At 50.8% G+C, this 13,000-nt stretch overlaps 1 protein-coding gene across 2 annotated transcripts in view; it reads left to right on the top strand.

Moving 5' to 3' along the window:
* Nucleotides 1–7,987, top strand: part of p4ha3 (prolyl 4-hydroxylase, alpha polypeptide III) — a 116,687-nt gene extending 108,700 nt beyond the window's left edge. For both annotated transcript variants that reach the window (XM_072477149.1, XM_072477148.1), the window contains one exon: nucleotides 7,429–7,987. In XM_072477149.1, coding sequence (XP_072333250.1) covers nucleotides 7,429–7,499 — 71 coding nt within the window. In that variant the 3' untranslated portion in view covers nucleotides 7,500–7,987. The remainder of the gene's footprint in view (nucleotides 1–7,428) is intronic.
* Nucleotides 7,988–13,000: the final 5,013 nt, after the last annotated feature.

The raw sequence follows: 13,000 nt of genomic DNA, 5'->3' as shown, positions 1-13,000 counted from the left end.
AACTGTAGTAACTCAGTCTAACTGTACCAGCTTGCTCTAAGCCACGTGCTGGGGTGTGATGCTGCTGATCAACCCTGTCTAACTCTCTAGATGTCTGTCTGTGGAAAGAGGCAGGGTGTGAGTGCCTCATCCCTTTTATAATGCCCCCTTGTAGTGATGCCACCTCTTGAGTGTCCTGACTGCCCATTGGTTGTGTCCTATTCTGAGTGTTCATTGGTTACATGTTTGCATATCATGACCCAATTAACGGGCTGGAAACCCAAATCTCAACCCTCCCCGTTATGCTTCACTCCTCCCAGCCAGGAGTCACATGGGTGCGATTAGGTGCAAGTATATACAAATGGGCCCTGGCCTTTGAAAGGCAGATACCTTTTTCATTGTCTTCAGGCTTGCTGGAGGGTGCATGCCTGGAGCTCTAGAACCTGTGGGGACTGACTTTGGTGGCAAAGGTGTGGAACTGGGCTATCCCCCTCGGGATCGGGGTGCCGTTGCTGAACCTCCTATGACTACTGTAAACCCTGAGGTGTTACAGACTCCTGACTGTTTAAACTGTTGACCGCTGCCAGTATGCTGGAATTGCTCTGAGGTCTCCTGATCATGTAGATATCCATCTACCCGCCAATCTGGAAACCCTCCTGTACCAGCAGTATAATCAAGGGAATGGGCCTGACCGCGTGATGCACGAACAATTGTACAAAGACTCAGGTTGGATGCAACTGTGGCTTTATTGCAGTAAGATGTGTGGCCTCCCACAGCAGCTGGCGAAATGGCTGCTGAATAGAGGACACGCATATTTATACTCCTCCTACTGGGCGGAGCCAACAGGTAGGGGCTACTGGCGAACCTGTAGTACAGGTCCTACCTTACATCACCTAATACAGGTGTAACAGTGGTTTACCACACTGCGCTCAATCGGCAGACCCCAGGTGCTGGGCTCCTCATTACACTGCTTAGATGCACAGCTCCACAGCAGAGGAAGCAGGGGATTAACCGAGCTAACCCCAGACAAGACTTATGCACCGGTGATCGCTGGAACCCTCCCTAGCACACAGCCCCTCTCAGAGTAGCAACCTCACGAGTGAGACTATCAGCCAAACCCACTCCTGAGAATCAGACGATTTCTCCAGGCCCTGCAGGTCAACTGTGCCTTTAGTAGTCAAGGAGGAGTCCGGAAAGGAGAGTCAAACAATTGTTTATTTCCCAAAGGAAACTATTTACATGGAACAGTCCCAGTTCCTGTTGGGATTACTCTGCAGCTCGGCTCCTACCTGGGCCGGCTTTCATGGCAATGAATTAATGAGCCCATTGATGGATCTCGGCCCCTCAGCGGGGGAGCTCGTACTCCACGAGGCTCACGGGTCGTCCCCGTGGGACTTGTGAGGATTACAACAGTGCCCTATTGGTATCACACTGTATGAGTGTATGGAGCCCAGACCTGCCCAGGAAACCTTGTAAAAAAATAAATTTAGAGTACCCAATTCTTTTTTTCCAATTAAAGGGCAATTTTACCTTGGCCAATTCACTACCATGCACATCTTTGGGTTGTGGGGGTGAGACCCAAGCAGACACAGAGAGGGGCAGCACGGTAGCATAGTGGTTAGCACAATTTCTTCACAGCTCCAGGGTCCCAGGTTCGATTCCCGGCTTGGGTCACTGTCTGTGTGGAGTCTGCACGTTCTACCCGTGTGTGCATGAGTTTCCTCTGGGTGCTCCGGTTTCCTCCCACAGTCCAAAGATGTGCAAGTTAGTTGGATTGGCCATGCTAAATTGCCCTTAGTGTCCAAAATTGCCCTTAGTGTTGGGTGGGGTTACTGGGTTATGGGGATAGGGTGGCAGTGTGGGCTTGGGTAGGGTGCTCTTTCCAAGAGCCGGTGCAGACTCGATGGGCCGAATGGCCTCCTTCTGCACTGTAAATTCTATGAAATTCTATGAATGTGCAAACTCCACATGGACAGTGACCCAGGGCCGGGACCGAGCACGGGTCCTTAGCACCGTGAGGTAGCAGTGCCAGCCAGGAAACCTGGACATCTCCCTGTCACAGCCTCTGTGTTAAATCCAGGCTCCATGTCACACTGCAGCCAAGCTCCCAGCAAAGGCTCACATCCTGCAGTGACCCCCATCTGTAGGATGTGCCCAAACATCAGTCTCTCGGCACAGAGCCGCCTGCCTGCACAGTATGAACATCACCACCACACAACCTCACCATTCTGGTCACTCGGTGAGGACATCCACAGTAGAGGACATCTTCACCGGGAGAACCAGGACAGGAGTCACAGAGCCCATCGCTAACACCTGTTGTGGCAGCCACCGGTGCCCCATTTGGCAGGGTTGGGTGGTGAGGATAGAGGCTTTGCACATCAAGGACCATGTGCAAGTCACTGATGGGGCGGCGCTGCAGTGTCAAATATATGATCCAGCAGTGGCTGGGGGGGAGAATGGTGAGGGCAGCTCAAAAGTCAAACTCAGGAGGACCATGTCATTTGGGGGGTTTGGATGGTCAAGGGAAGCATCACCTTGCTGACAGTTTCTGTCTTTTCATCCCCCCCCCCACCCCCCCAAAAAAAACCACCCTGGAATTTGGAACTCAGCCTGCCATGCTAGCTATCTACTTGGCTGTTGCGGCGGTAGCTGATGTACGGTGGCTAGAGCGCCAGATCCAGCCCAGGGAGACCCTGCAGCAGACGGTGAGGTTCAAGTGCCGGCCGTCCACCAGGCCGAGGAGGAGGTACGAAGGCGGCGCCACATCAGGCCACGTTTCTACCATCGGGGCTCATGCTTCGAGAAGCTTCCTGACCGCGTGTGCGCCGTCGACTCTGCCGCATCAAAGATACCGTACTTCGCCTGTGCCAGATGGTGGCAGACCTGGTACTGCGACGGCTAGGAAGACAACAATCGTTCCTGGTGATCATCAGGTTGACGACTTCCCTTAGCTTCTTTGCCTATGGCTCGTTCCAGGGCTTGAGAAGGGACATGTGCGGAGTCTGCACGTTCCCCCCTTGCCTGCGTGGGTTTCCTCCGGGTGCTCCGGTTTCCCCCCACAGTCCAAAGACGTGCAGGTTAGGTGGATTGGCCATGCTCAATTGCCCTTAGTGTCCAAAAAGGTTAGGAGGGGTTATTGGGTTACGGGGATAGGGTGGAAGTGAGGGCTTAAGTGGGTCGGTGCAGACTCGATTGGCCGAATGGCCTCCTTCTGCACTGTATGTTCTATGTGCCGGATTTTGCGAATGACCGCGCACAGGTGCATCCGAGATGTGAGAGATGCTCTGTGCGTCTGGGCAGTACTTGCATCCACTTTAACCTGGACCAGGCCCAACAGGATGTCGAGACTGCTAGATTTGCTGCTATCACTGGCATGCCCCAGGTGCCCGAGGGTTATTGTGATGTGGACCAGTACTGAACGGAGCCCAACCACACTCCCTGGGAGGCGGTTGGATTCTGGGAGGCTGGTAGATCCCAGGTGATTAGGCCTTAGTAGATTTAAAACATACTTAAGCGAGCGTGGCTTGTTCTCGCCCACTGTGGGCTGGATTGTGCCACCTCGCAGGACTTGACCTGGACGAGGCATAGTGGCTGCCGGGAAGCCCACGGAAGGCCTCACCCGGCAGCGGACGGCCATGTCACACTCCCGGTCGTGCGCGACCTAATTCATGCCCTGAGGGCGGAATTTCCCCCAAATATGGCAATGTTAGATTGTGACTGAAAACCAACGTGTTTCTCTCGACCTGACATTCTGACACGGGGGTGGGGTTTGCACCATCACTCTTCTGGTGGGGCCAGATAGAGCTGGCAAACCCGGGACGTTGGCACCCTGATCTGTGCGAAAATGAACTCCCTGCCTGCCTCAATGGCTGCTTCATCAATGGCCTTCCTTCCATCACCCCCCCCCCAACAGAAATATTTGGGAGCATTCTCCCCCCCCCCCCCGCTGCATGTTCACTGGCGGCATCCGCCCCCAAGTCCACATAAGGTGAAGCCCCTGTCCACAGCGCTGGATGCTGCTCAGTGGGGCTGTTTAATGATATCTAAATCAATGCAACTTCATAGTAATCAGGTTGACGCATCGTAACCGGCGAGGGATGAGGAAGATGTCAAACCGAGGTCTCCCAAGCTCAAATCCTGTTGCAGCCCCATAACTGGATTTACACCCGTACCGATCAGATCCAGAAATGGCGCCTTATGTGGAAAAGGCAGCAGGCCCTGATTCATGCCTCTTAATTAGAAAATTTGAGGGAAATCAGCAAATAGATCAAACATGGAGGTTAGGCAAGAGGATTGGAAAGTTGCCCATATTATACTGTATTGAAAATGGCAAACTAGATAACCACAGCCCAGTTAGCTTACCTATAGTGTGGGTAAGCTGATACCGGGGAATAAAGTTGAAAGAAGGAGTCATCAACAGTGCTATCAAGTGACACTTACTCTGAAATAACCTGCTCACGGACACATAGGTTCTGCCAGGGCCATTCAGCTGCAGGTCTAATTACAGCCTTGGTTTAAACATGGACAACAGAGCAAAATTCCAGAGGCAAGGTGAGACTGACTGTCCTTGACATCAAGGCAGCATTTGACCGAGTATGGCATCAAGGCGCCTTAGCTAAACTGGAGTCAATGGGAATCAGGGGGAAAACCCTCTGCTGGGTGGAGTCATACCTGGCACAAAGGAAGATGGTTGTGGTGGTTGGAGGTCAATGACCTCAACTCCTGGACATCTCAATATAGTGTCCTAGGTCCAACCATCTTCAGCTGCTTCATCAATGGCCTTCCTTCCATCATAAGGTCAGAAGTGGGGATGTTTGCGGATGACTGCACAATGTTCAGCACCACTCGTGACTCCTCAGATAATGAAACAGTCCATGTCCAAATGCAACAAGACCTGGACAATATCCAGGCTTCAGCTGACAAGTGGCAAGTTATATCTGTGGCACATAAATACCAGGCGCTGACCCTCTCCAAGAAAAGAGAATCAAACCATCACCCTTTGACATTCAATGGCATTACTATTGCTGAGTCCCCGAATATCAACATCAACCATTAATCAGAAACTGAACTGTACTAGCCCTATAAATACAGTGATTAGAAGAACAGGTCAGAGGCTAGGAATGTTGTGGTGAGTAACTCACCTCCTGATTCCCCAAGGCTTGTCCACCATCTGCAAGGTACAAGTCAGGAGTGTGATGAAATACACCCCACTTGCCTGGGTGAGTGCAGCTCCAACAACACTCAAGCTCAACACCATCCAGGGCAAAGCAGCCCGCTTGATTGGCACCCTTTCCACTAACATTCCAAAGATGTGCAGGTTAGGTGGATTGGCCATGTGCGGGGTTAGGGGGATTGGATGGGGAGGTGGGCCTATGTAGCGTGTTCTTTCGGAGAGTTGGTGTAAACTTGACTGCCTGAATGGCCCTCATCTGCACTGTAGGGATTCCATGGATTTACTCTCTCCACCCCTGATGTTCAGTTTTGCAGCAGTGTGCACCATCTACAAGATGCTCTGTATGAACTCACCAAGGCTACTTAGGCAGCACCTTCCAGACCCATCTGGAAGGACAAGAGCAACAGACAGGTGGGAACCCCACCACCTGGAGGTTCCCCTCAAAGTCACTCACCATTCTGACTTGGAAACATATCGCCGTTCCTTCACTGTCGCTGGGTCAAAATCCTGGAACCCCATGCCTAACAGCACTACGGATGAATTTACATCTCAGGGACTGTAGTGGTTCATGAAGCAGCTCGCCACCACCTTCTCTGTTTAGCACTGGGCTAAATCGCTGGCTTTGAAAGCAGACCAAGTCAGGCCAGCAGCACGGTTCAATTCCCGTACCAGCCTCCCTAAACAGGCGCTGGAATGTGGCGACTAGGGGCTTTTCGCAGTAACTTCATTGAAGCCTACTTGTGACAATAAGTGATTTTCATTTCATTTCATTTCAAGGGCAATTAGTTTTGGGCAATAAATTCTGGCCCAGCCAGCAACACCCACATCCCATAAATGAGTAATAAAAAAATGAATACTCAGCTGAATAGACATGGATTAATTCAGGGTCATTAGCATTGATCTAGAAATATAATAAGTTTACACCACAGAATTTTGAATGCCTCGCTTAAATCTCCCCACAGCCTTCTTTGCTCTCAGAAGGTGAACAGTCCCCAGTCTCTCCAAGTAACTGAAGTCCCTTATTCCGGGTACCATCCTGGTGGATCTCCTCTGTGCCCAGTCCAAAGACATCCTAAACAGTGCTGCCTAGAATTAACCATGATATCTAGCTGAACCGTAACCAGGGATTTATAAAAGTTTATCATCGGTTTGCTGTTTTTGTACTCTGTCCCCCTGATGTTTAAGGAAGTTGGAGGTCCTGTCAAAATTAACAGTAGGACCTCACTGCAATGTTTTAATCCATTTTGTGCCTTGCAGCCAGCCAGATTGGAGGGGAGGGGGGCATGGGGCTGTCAGCTCATTGGCGAGAAAGCTGGCAATTACTGGGGATGTTCACCAGCACTGAAGAAGACTGCAGATCATGCCGGGGGGCGGGGGGGGGGGGGGGAATCTCCAAGCACATTGGACAGGTAGGAGGGATAGATCATGGGGGCGAAAGTTCATAGGGAGGGATCATGGGTTGAGAATCTAATATTTCCTGGGGGTAAGGTGGGGGTAAACCACAGGGGAGTTTGAGAGATTGTATGGCCAGTCCCACAGATGGTGGAGTGGAAGAGATCATGGAAGTCCCTCCTGTTCTTCCCACAAGCAGAGCTGGAAAAGCACTTACCTCCTAAAACTTTATCTCGTTATCTGATCCATTTGGATGCAAAAGCAGCAGCATTAACAGGGAGCCAATGAATTAAGTGACACATTACCCAGACGTCACTCCAACTATTCCTGATATTAGTTAGATTTGGCACTAAAAATGAATTCATAGAATCCCAGAAGGAGGCCTTTCAGCCCATCGAGTCTGCACTGTCCCACTGAAAGAGTACCCTACCTAGGCCCACTCCTCCGCCCAACCAACCATATCCCCGTAACCCCATAAACTAACCTGCATCTCTTTGGACACTCAGGGACAATTCAGCTTGGCCAATTCACCTAACCTGCACATCTTTGGACTTTCGAATGATCCCATACTTTTAATTAAACAATTTAAACAACAAAATGGTGAATTATTGCTAAAATGTGTAACAAAAAGGTAAATTGAATGAAGCAACTTTGGGTTAAGGTGAGCAGGTTGTATGGGGGAAACATACAATTAATATATGTTTTTCTTTTTTAATAGTTCTTAACATTTGCCATTTTTATTACATTTCAATGAAAATGGTTAAGAATAGTTGTTGCTGGTATTTCCTTCCTGGTGGTTTGCTTAACTGGAATGGAGAAGTGCAATTCTTTTATTACGTAGATGTTAAACAATTGTTCTTCTTTGGGAAAAAAAAATCTTTCAGTGGCTAACAAGTGGATCCGAGAACATGGGCAGGAGTTTCAAAGGAAATGCGGAGCTGACCCAGATGAATAAGCGACCTCTTTGTCACGGGGCCTCTTGGAGTACAAGAACTTGCACCAGGCATGGAGGAGGAGTAGTCACCATGTGTTTCTGAATTAATGATTAGAAGTCCAAAGGTTGACTGGACAGGGGTTAGGAAACACTGGCCTGAAGCCAAACACATTTATGCACTGACTCACATCTGAGGAATGGAGCTGAGTGGTTGTTAACTCCTGGCAAATAAAGCTCTTCACACATGGAAAACCTTCAGAACCTGAACGCATTGCCGCAAATTTCCATCCATCCCATCGCTGACTGTTCCTACATCATGAATTCCGGAAAACTGTCTCCGATGTGGAAAAACAGGATCAAAAAAAAAAGGCGGATAAAGGATCCTCAAATAAATGAGGGTGGAAAGGTTTTATTTGATAAAAGTAACTGACTGAAGCAAATTGCTATATTGCATTGTTCATTTCCTGAGGAGAATTTCCTTGAAGAATTAAAAATGAAATGAAGGGGAACTAACATCTGTTTCTCATGATTTTGGAATGCAGGCAATAATCAAAGGTATGAGAGGAGTGTAAATTGGATCTGTTCTGGTTCTTTTATACTCTCTTTGTAAGAAATCAATATATTAAACAAAAGTTACAGCCCCTGGTGGACCACTGTCATTAAAAGAAAGCGTCAAAAGGAAACTTAATAAATGTAATCAAAGTGTCATTCCCAGAGGTGATGGTACACCCTAGCCCCCGTGGCACCCACCGGTCGCGGAAGCTTCTGGTGCTTTTATTTGAATCTGTCCAATGACAGTTTAAGATTATAAATAGTCATACCAGCAGACCATACAACGATCAGAAACATGTCCAGTAGCTGTACATTGATGACAGAATGCACACGCTCACTCCACACTGGGAGAACACCACATGCTCAATTTTTAAAAATTCTTAATTCAGAGGATGGGGGCGTCGCTTGCTAGGCCAGCATTTATTCCCCATCCTTCATTGCCTTTGAGAAGGTGGGGTGAACCCCCTTGAACCCCTGTAGTCCATGTGGTGTAGGTACACCCACAGTGCTGTTAGGAAAACATCTGGGAAGTTGCCTGAAATTAGGGTTAGGCCCATTTCCTATATAAATTCAGGGCCTAACTGGAGGTTTAGACCCCATTTCTCGGGTTGCCAACTCTGATTAAATTTATTCCTGGAGGCATCACCACATAACCTACCCCAGCCATGAGCCGGCCAACGCATCCACCCTGGTGTCGCGCTGCCTTCCTGTGCCAATTGGAAAACAAAAGACTCTTTACCCAATTGGATGATAGTGTGTGTCAGCCAATCAGACTTTTCCTCACACTTTCAATAATTTTATATCCGTGTGGCGCACAAAGACTCCGTGAGACAAACAGAGTGAAGTCGATGAGGCTTTATTAAGCGTGTCTGTTCCCCAGCAGCCCGATAGTAAACTGGCATGCGGGGGAAGGCACCGGCTTCTTATACTTCGCCTTCAGGGCGGAGTATGAGGTCAACGGCCAACCAGGACCCGGGATCTGTCAGCCAATGACATTAGGGCTTCCAGTCCCACATGACCCCCAATACATACTACCACAATCCAGTAAAGAGAAAAGCTCAATGAAAATGAAAAGAAAAATGAAAGTCCCAATGATTTTTCTCCAGGGTTGGAGATTGATTCCTGCGCCGGTTCTGATTTGTCCGAGACAAAAAGCTTCAACTGCATGTCTCTTTTTCAGCAAAACCTTTTTTACGCAACCAGCGATTAGGGTCTGGAATGCGCTGCCTGAGAGTGTCGTGGAGGCAGAATCAATCATTTTTTAAAAAAATATGTTTATTCAGAATTTTTCAACAAAAATTTTCAACCATTCAAACCCCCCCCCATAACAAAAAGTAAAGAAAAGTCACAGAGCAAGGCATAAACATATCAATCCAACATAATACAGAACTTTGTACAATGGGTTCCTCCCGCACATATTGACTTTCCCACATGTTTATGTTTTTCCTTTCTCAAGTGCCCCTAGGAAAAACCCCTTTCCTCGCCCACCCTTCTACCCCCCCCCCCCCCTCGAAAGAAACGACCGACCTCCATCTAACGCTTCGCGAGATAGTCTAGGAACGGTTGCCACCGCCTGACGAACCCCTGCGCAGACCCTCTCAAGGCAAACTTTATCCTCTCCAGCTTGATGAACCCTGCCATGTCGTTTATCCAGGCTTCCACACTGGGGGGCTTCGCGTCTTTCCACATTAGTAAGATCCTCCGCCGGGCTACCAGGGACGCAAAGGCCAGGATACCAGCCTCTTTCGCCTCCTGCACTCCCGGCTCGTCCGCCACTCCAAATAGTGCTAGCCCCCAACTTGGCTTGACCCGGACTTTCACCACCTTAGACATAGTCCTCGCAACACCCCTCCAGAAGCCATCCAGTGCCGGGCACGACCAGAACATATGGGCGTGATTCGCCGGGCTTCCTGAGCACCTCCCACATCTGTCCTCCACCCCAAAGAACCTACTCAGCCTCGCCCCTGTCATATGCTCTGTGAATAACCTTAAAACGTATCAGGCTGAGCCTGGCACAGGAGGAAGAGGAATTAACCCTACTTAAGGCATCAGCCCACAGACCCTCTTCAATCTCCTCCCCCAACTCCTCCTCCCATTTGCCCTTCAGCTCCTCTACCAGAGCCTCCTCCTCTTCTTTCATCTCCTGATATATCACCGACACCTTGCCCTCTCCGACCCATGCACCCGAAATCACCCTGTCCTGAATCCCCTGTGCCGGGAGCAACGGGAATTCCCTCACCTGCCGCCTCACAAACGCCCTCACTTGCATGTACCTGAAAGCGTTTCCCGGGGGTAGCCCAAACTTCTCCTCCAGCGCCCCTAAGCTCGCAAAAGTCCCATCGATGAACAGGTCCCCCATTCTTCTAATCCCTGCCCGATGCCAGCTCTGAAACCCCCCCGTCCATCCTTCCTGGGACAAACCGATGGTTATCTCTGATCGGGGACCACACCGAGGCTCTCATCGCACCCTTGTGTCGTCTCCACTGCCCCCAGATCTTTAGCGTTGCCGCCACCACCGGACTCGTGGTGTACCTTGTCGGCGAGAGCGGCAGCGGTGCCGTCACCAGCGCCCTCAGGCTCGTTCCTTTGCAGGACGCCATCTCCTGCCTCTTCCATGCCGCCCCCTCTCCCTCCATCACCCACTTATGGATCATCGCCACGTTGGCTGCCCAATAGTAGCCACCCAGATTTGGCAACGCCAGCCCTCCTCTATCTCTACTACGCTCCAGAAACCCCCTCCTTACCCTCGGGGTCTTGTTTGCCCACACAAAACCCATAATACTTCTGCCTACCCTCTTAAAAAAGGCCTTGGTGACCATAATTGGAAGGCACAGGAACACAAAAAGAAACCTTGGGAGGACCATCATTTTAATCGACTGTACTCTGCCCGCTAGCGAGAGTGGCAACATGTCCCATCGTTTGAAGTCCTCCTCCATCTGCTCCACCAGCCGCGTCAAATTAAGTTTATGCAGAGCCCCCCAACTTCTAGCTATTTGGATCCCCAAGTACCGAAAGCTCCTTTCTGCCCTCCTCAACGGTAGGTCGTCTATCCCTCTTCCCTGGTCCCCTGGATGCACCACGAAGAGCTCACTTTTCCCTACATTGAGCCCATAGCCTGAGAAGTTCCCAAACTCCCTTAGGATCTGCATGACCTCCACCATCCCCTCCATAGGATCCGCCACATACAGCAACAGGTCGTCTGCATACAGCGACACTCTATGTTCCTCTCCCCCTCGGACCACCCCCCTCCATTTCCTGGACTCCCTTAATGCCATGGCCAAAGGTTCAATTGCTAATGCAAACAACAGGGGGGACAGGGGGCACCCCTGCCTCGTCCCTCGATACAGCCGAAAATACTCCGACTTCCGCCGATTCGTAACCACACTCGCCACCGGGGCTCGATATAGGAGCTTAGCCCAACTGATAAACCCCTCCCCAAACCCAAACTGCCGCAACACTTCCCAAAGATACTCCCACTCCACTCGGTCAAAGTCCTTCTCCGCGTCCATAGCCGCCACTATCTCCGCCTCTCCCTCCACCGATGGCATCATTATCACGTTTAGGAGCCTCCGCACATTGGTGTTTAGCTGCCTGCCCTTTACAAATCCCATCTGGTCCTCATGAATCACCCCCGGGACACAGTCCTCAATCCTCGTAGCCAGCACTTTTGCCAGCCACTTGGCATCCACGTTAAGGAGCGAAATCGGCCTATACGACCCACATTGCAGTGGGTCCTTATCCCGCTTTAGGATCAAAGAGATCATCGCCTCAGACATTTTCGGGGGCAGGGTCCCCCCCTCCCTTGCCTCATTGAAAGTCCTCACCAGCAACGGGGCTAACAGGTCTACGTACTTCCTGTAGAACTCAACGGGGAACCCATCCGGTCCCGGGGCCTTCCCTACCTGCATGCTCCCCAGTCCTTTAATCAGCTCCTCCAACCCAATTGGTGCCCCCAAACCAGCAACCTCCTGCTCATCCACCCTCGGGAACCTCAGTTGGTCCAAAAATCGTCACATCCCCTCTTCCCCCGCTGGGGGCTGGGATCTGTACAGTTCCTCATAGAAGGCCTTAAATGCCTCATTTACCTTCACCGCACTCCGCACCGTAGTTCCTCTTCCATCCTTGACTCCACCTATCTCTCTCGCTGCCCATCCTCTTACGGAGCTGATGTGCCAGCATCCGGCTCGCCTTCTCCCCATACTCATTCGTCGCCCCCTGTGCTTTCCTCCACTGTGCCTCTGCCTTCCCTGTGGTCAACAGGTCGAATTCCGTCTGGAGACTTCGCCGCTCCCTAAGTAGTCCCTCTTCAGGGGCCTCTGCATATCTCCTGTCCAACCTTAAAATCTCCCCCACTAACCTCTCCCTTTCCCTGCCCTCTCTCTTCTCCCTGTGAGCCCTAATGGAGATTAACTCTCCTCTGACCACCGCCTTCAGCGCCTCCCATACTACCCCCACCTGCACCTCCCCGTTGTCGTTGTCCTCCAAATACCTTTCAATGCACCCCCGTACCCTCCCGCACACCTCCTCATCTGCCAGTAATCCCACATCCAAACGCCACAACGGGCGTCGGTCCCTCTCCTCTCCTCTCCCAACTCCAGTTCCACCCAGTGCGGGGCATGGTCTGAGATGGCTATGGTCGAATACTCCGTTCCCTCCACTTTCGGTATCAGCGCCCTGCTCAGAACAAAAAAATCTATCCGGGAGTAGGCTTTGTGTACGTGGGAGAAAAAAGAAAATTCTCTGGCCAGAGGCCTGGCGAATCTCCACGGATCCACTCCCCCCATCTGGTCCATAAACCCCCTGAGCACCTTGGCCGCAGCCGGCCTCGCCCGGTCCTAGATCTGGAACGATCTAATGCTGGGTCCAACACTGTGTTAAAATCCCCCCCATTATCAAGCTTCCTACCTCCAGGTCCGGAATGCGCCCCAACATACGCTTCATAAATCCAGCATCGTCCCAGTTCGGGGCGT

Source organism: Scyliorhinus torazame, chromosome 15 (genome assembly GCF_047496885.1).
Source record: "Scyliorhinus torazame isolate Kashiwa2021f chromosome 15, sScyTor2.1, whole genome shotgun sequence".
Lineage (NCBI taxonomy): Eukaryota > Metazoa > Chordata > Chondrichthyes > Carcharhiniformes > Scyliorhinidae > Scyliorhinus > Scyliorhinus torazame.
This window is presented reverse-complemented; position numbering and strand designations above follow the sequence as displayed.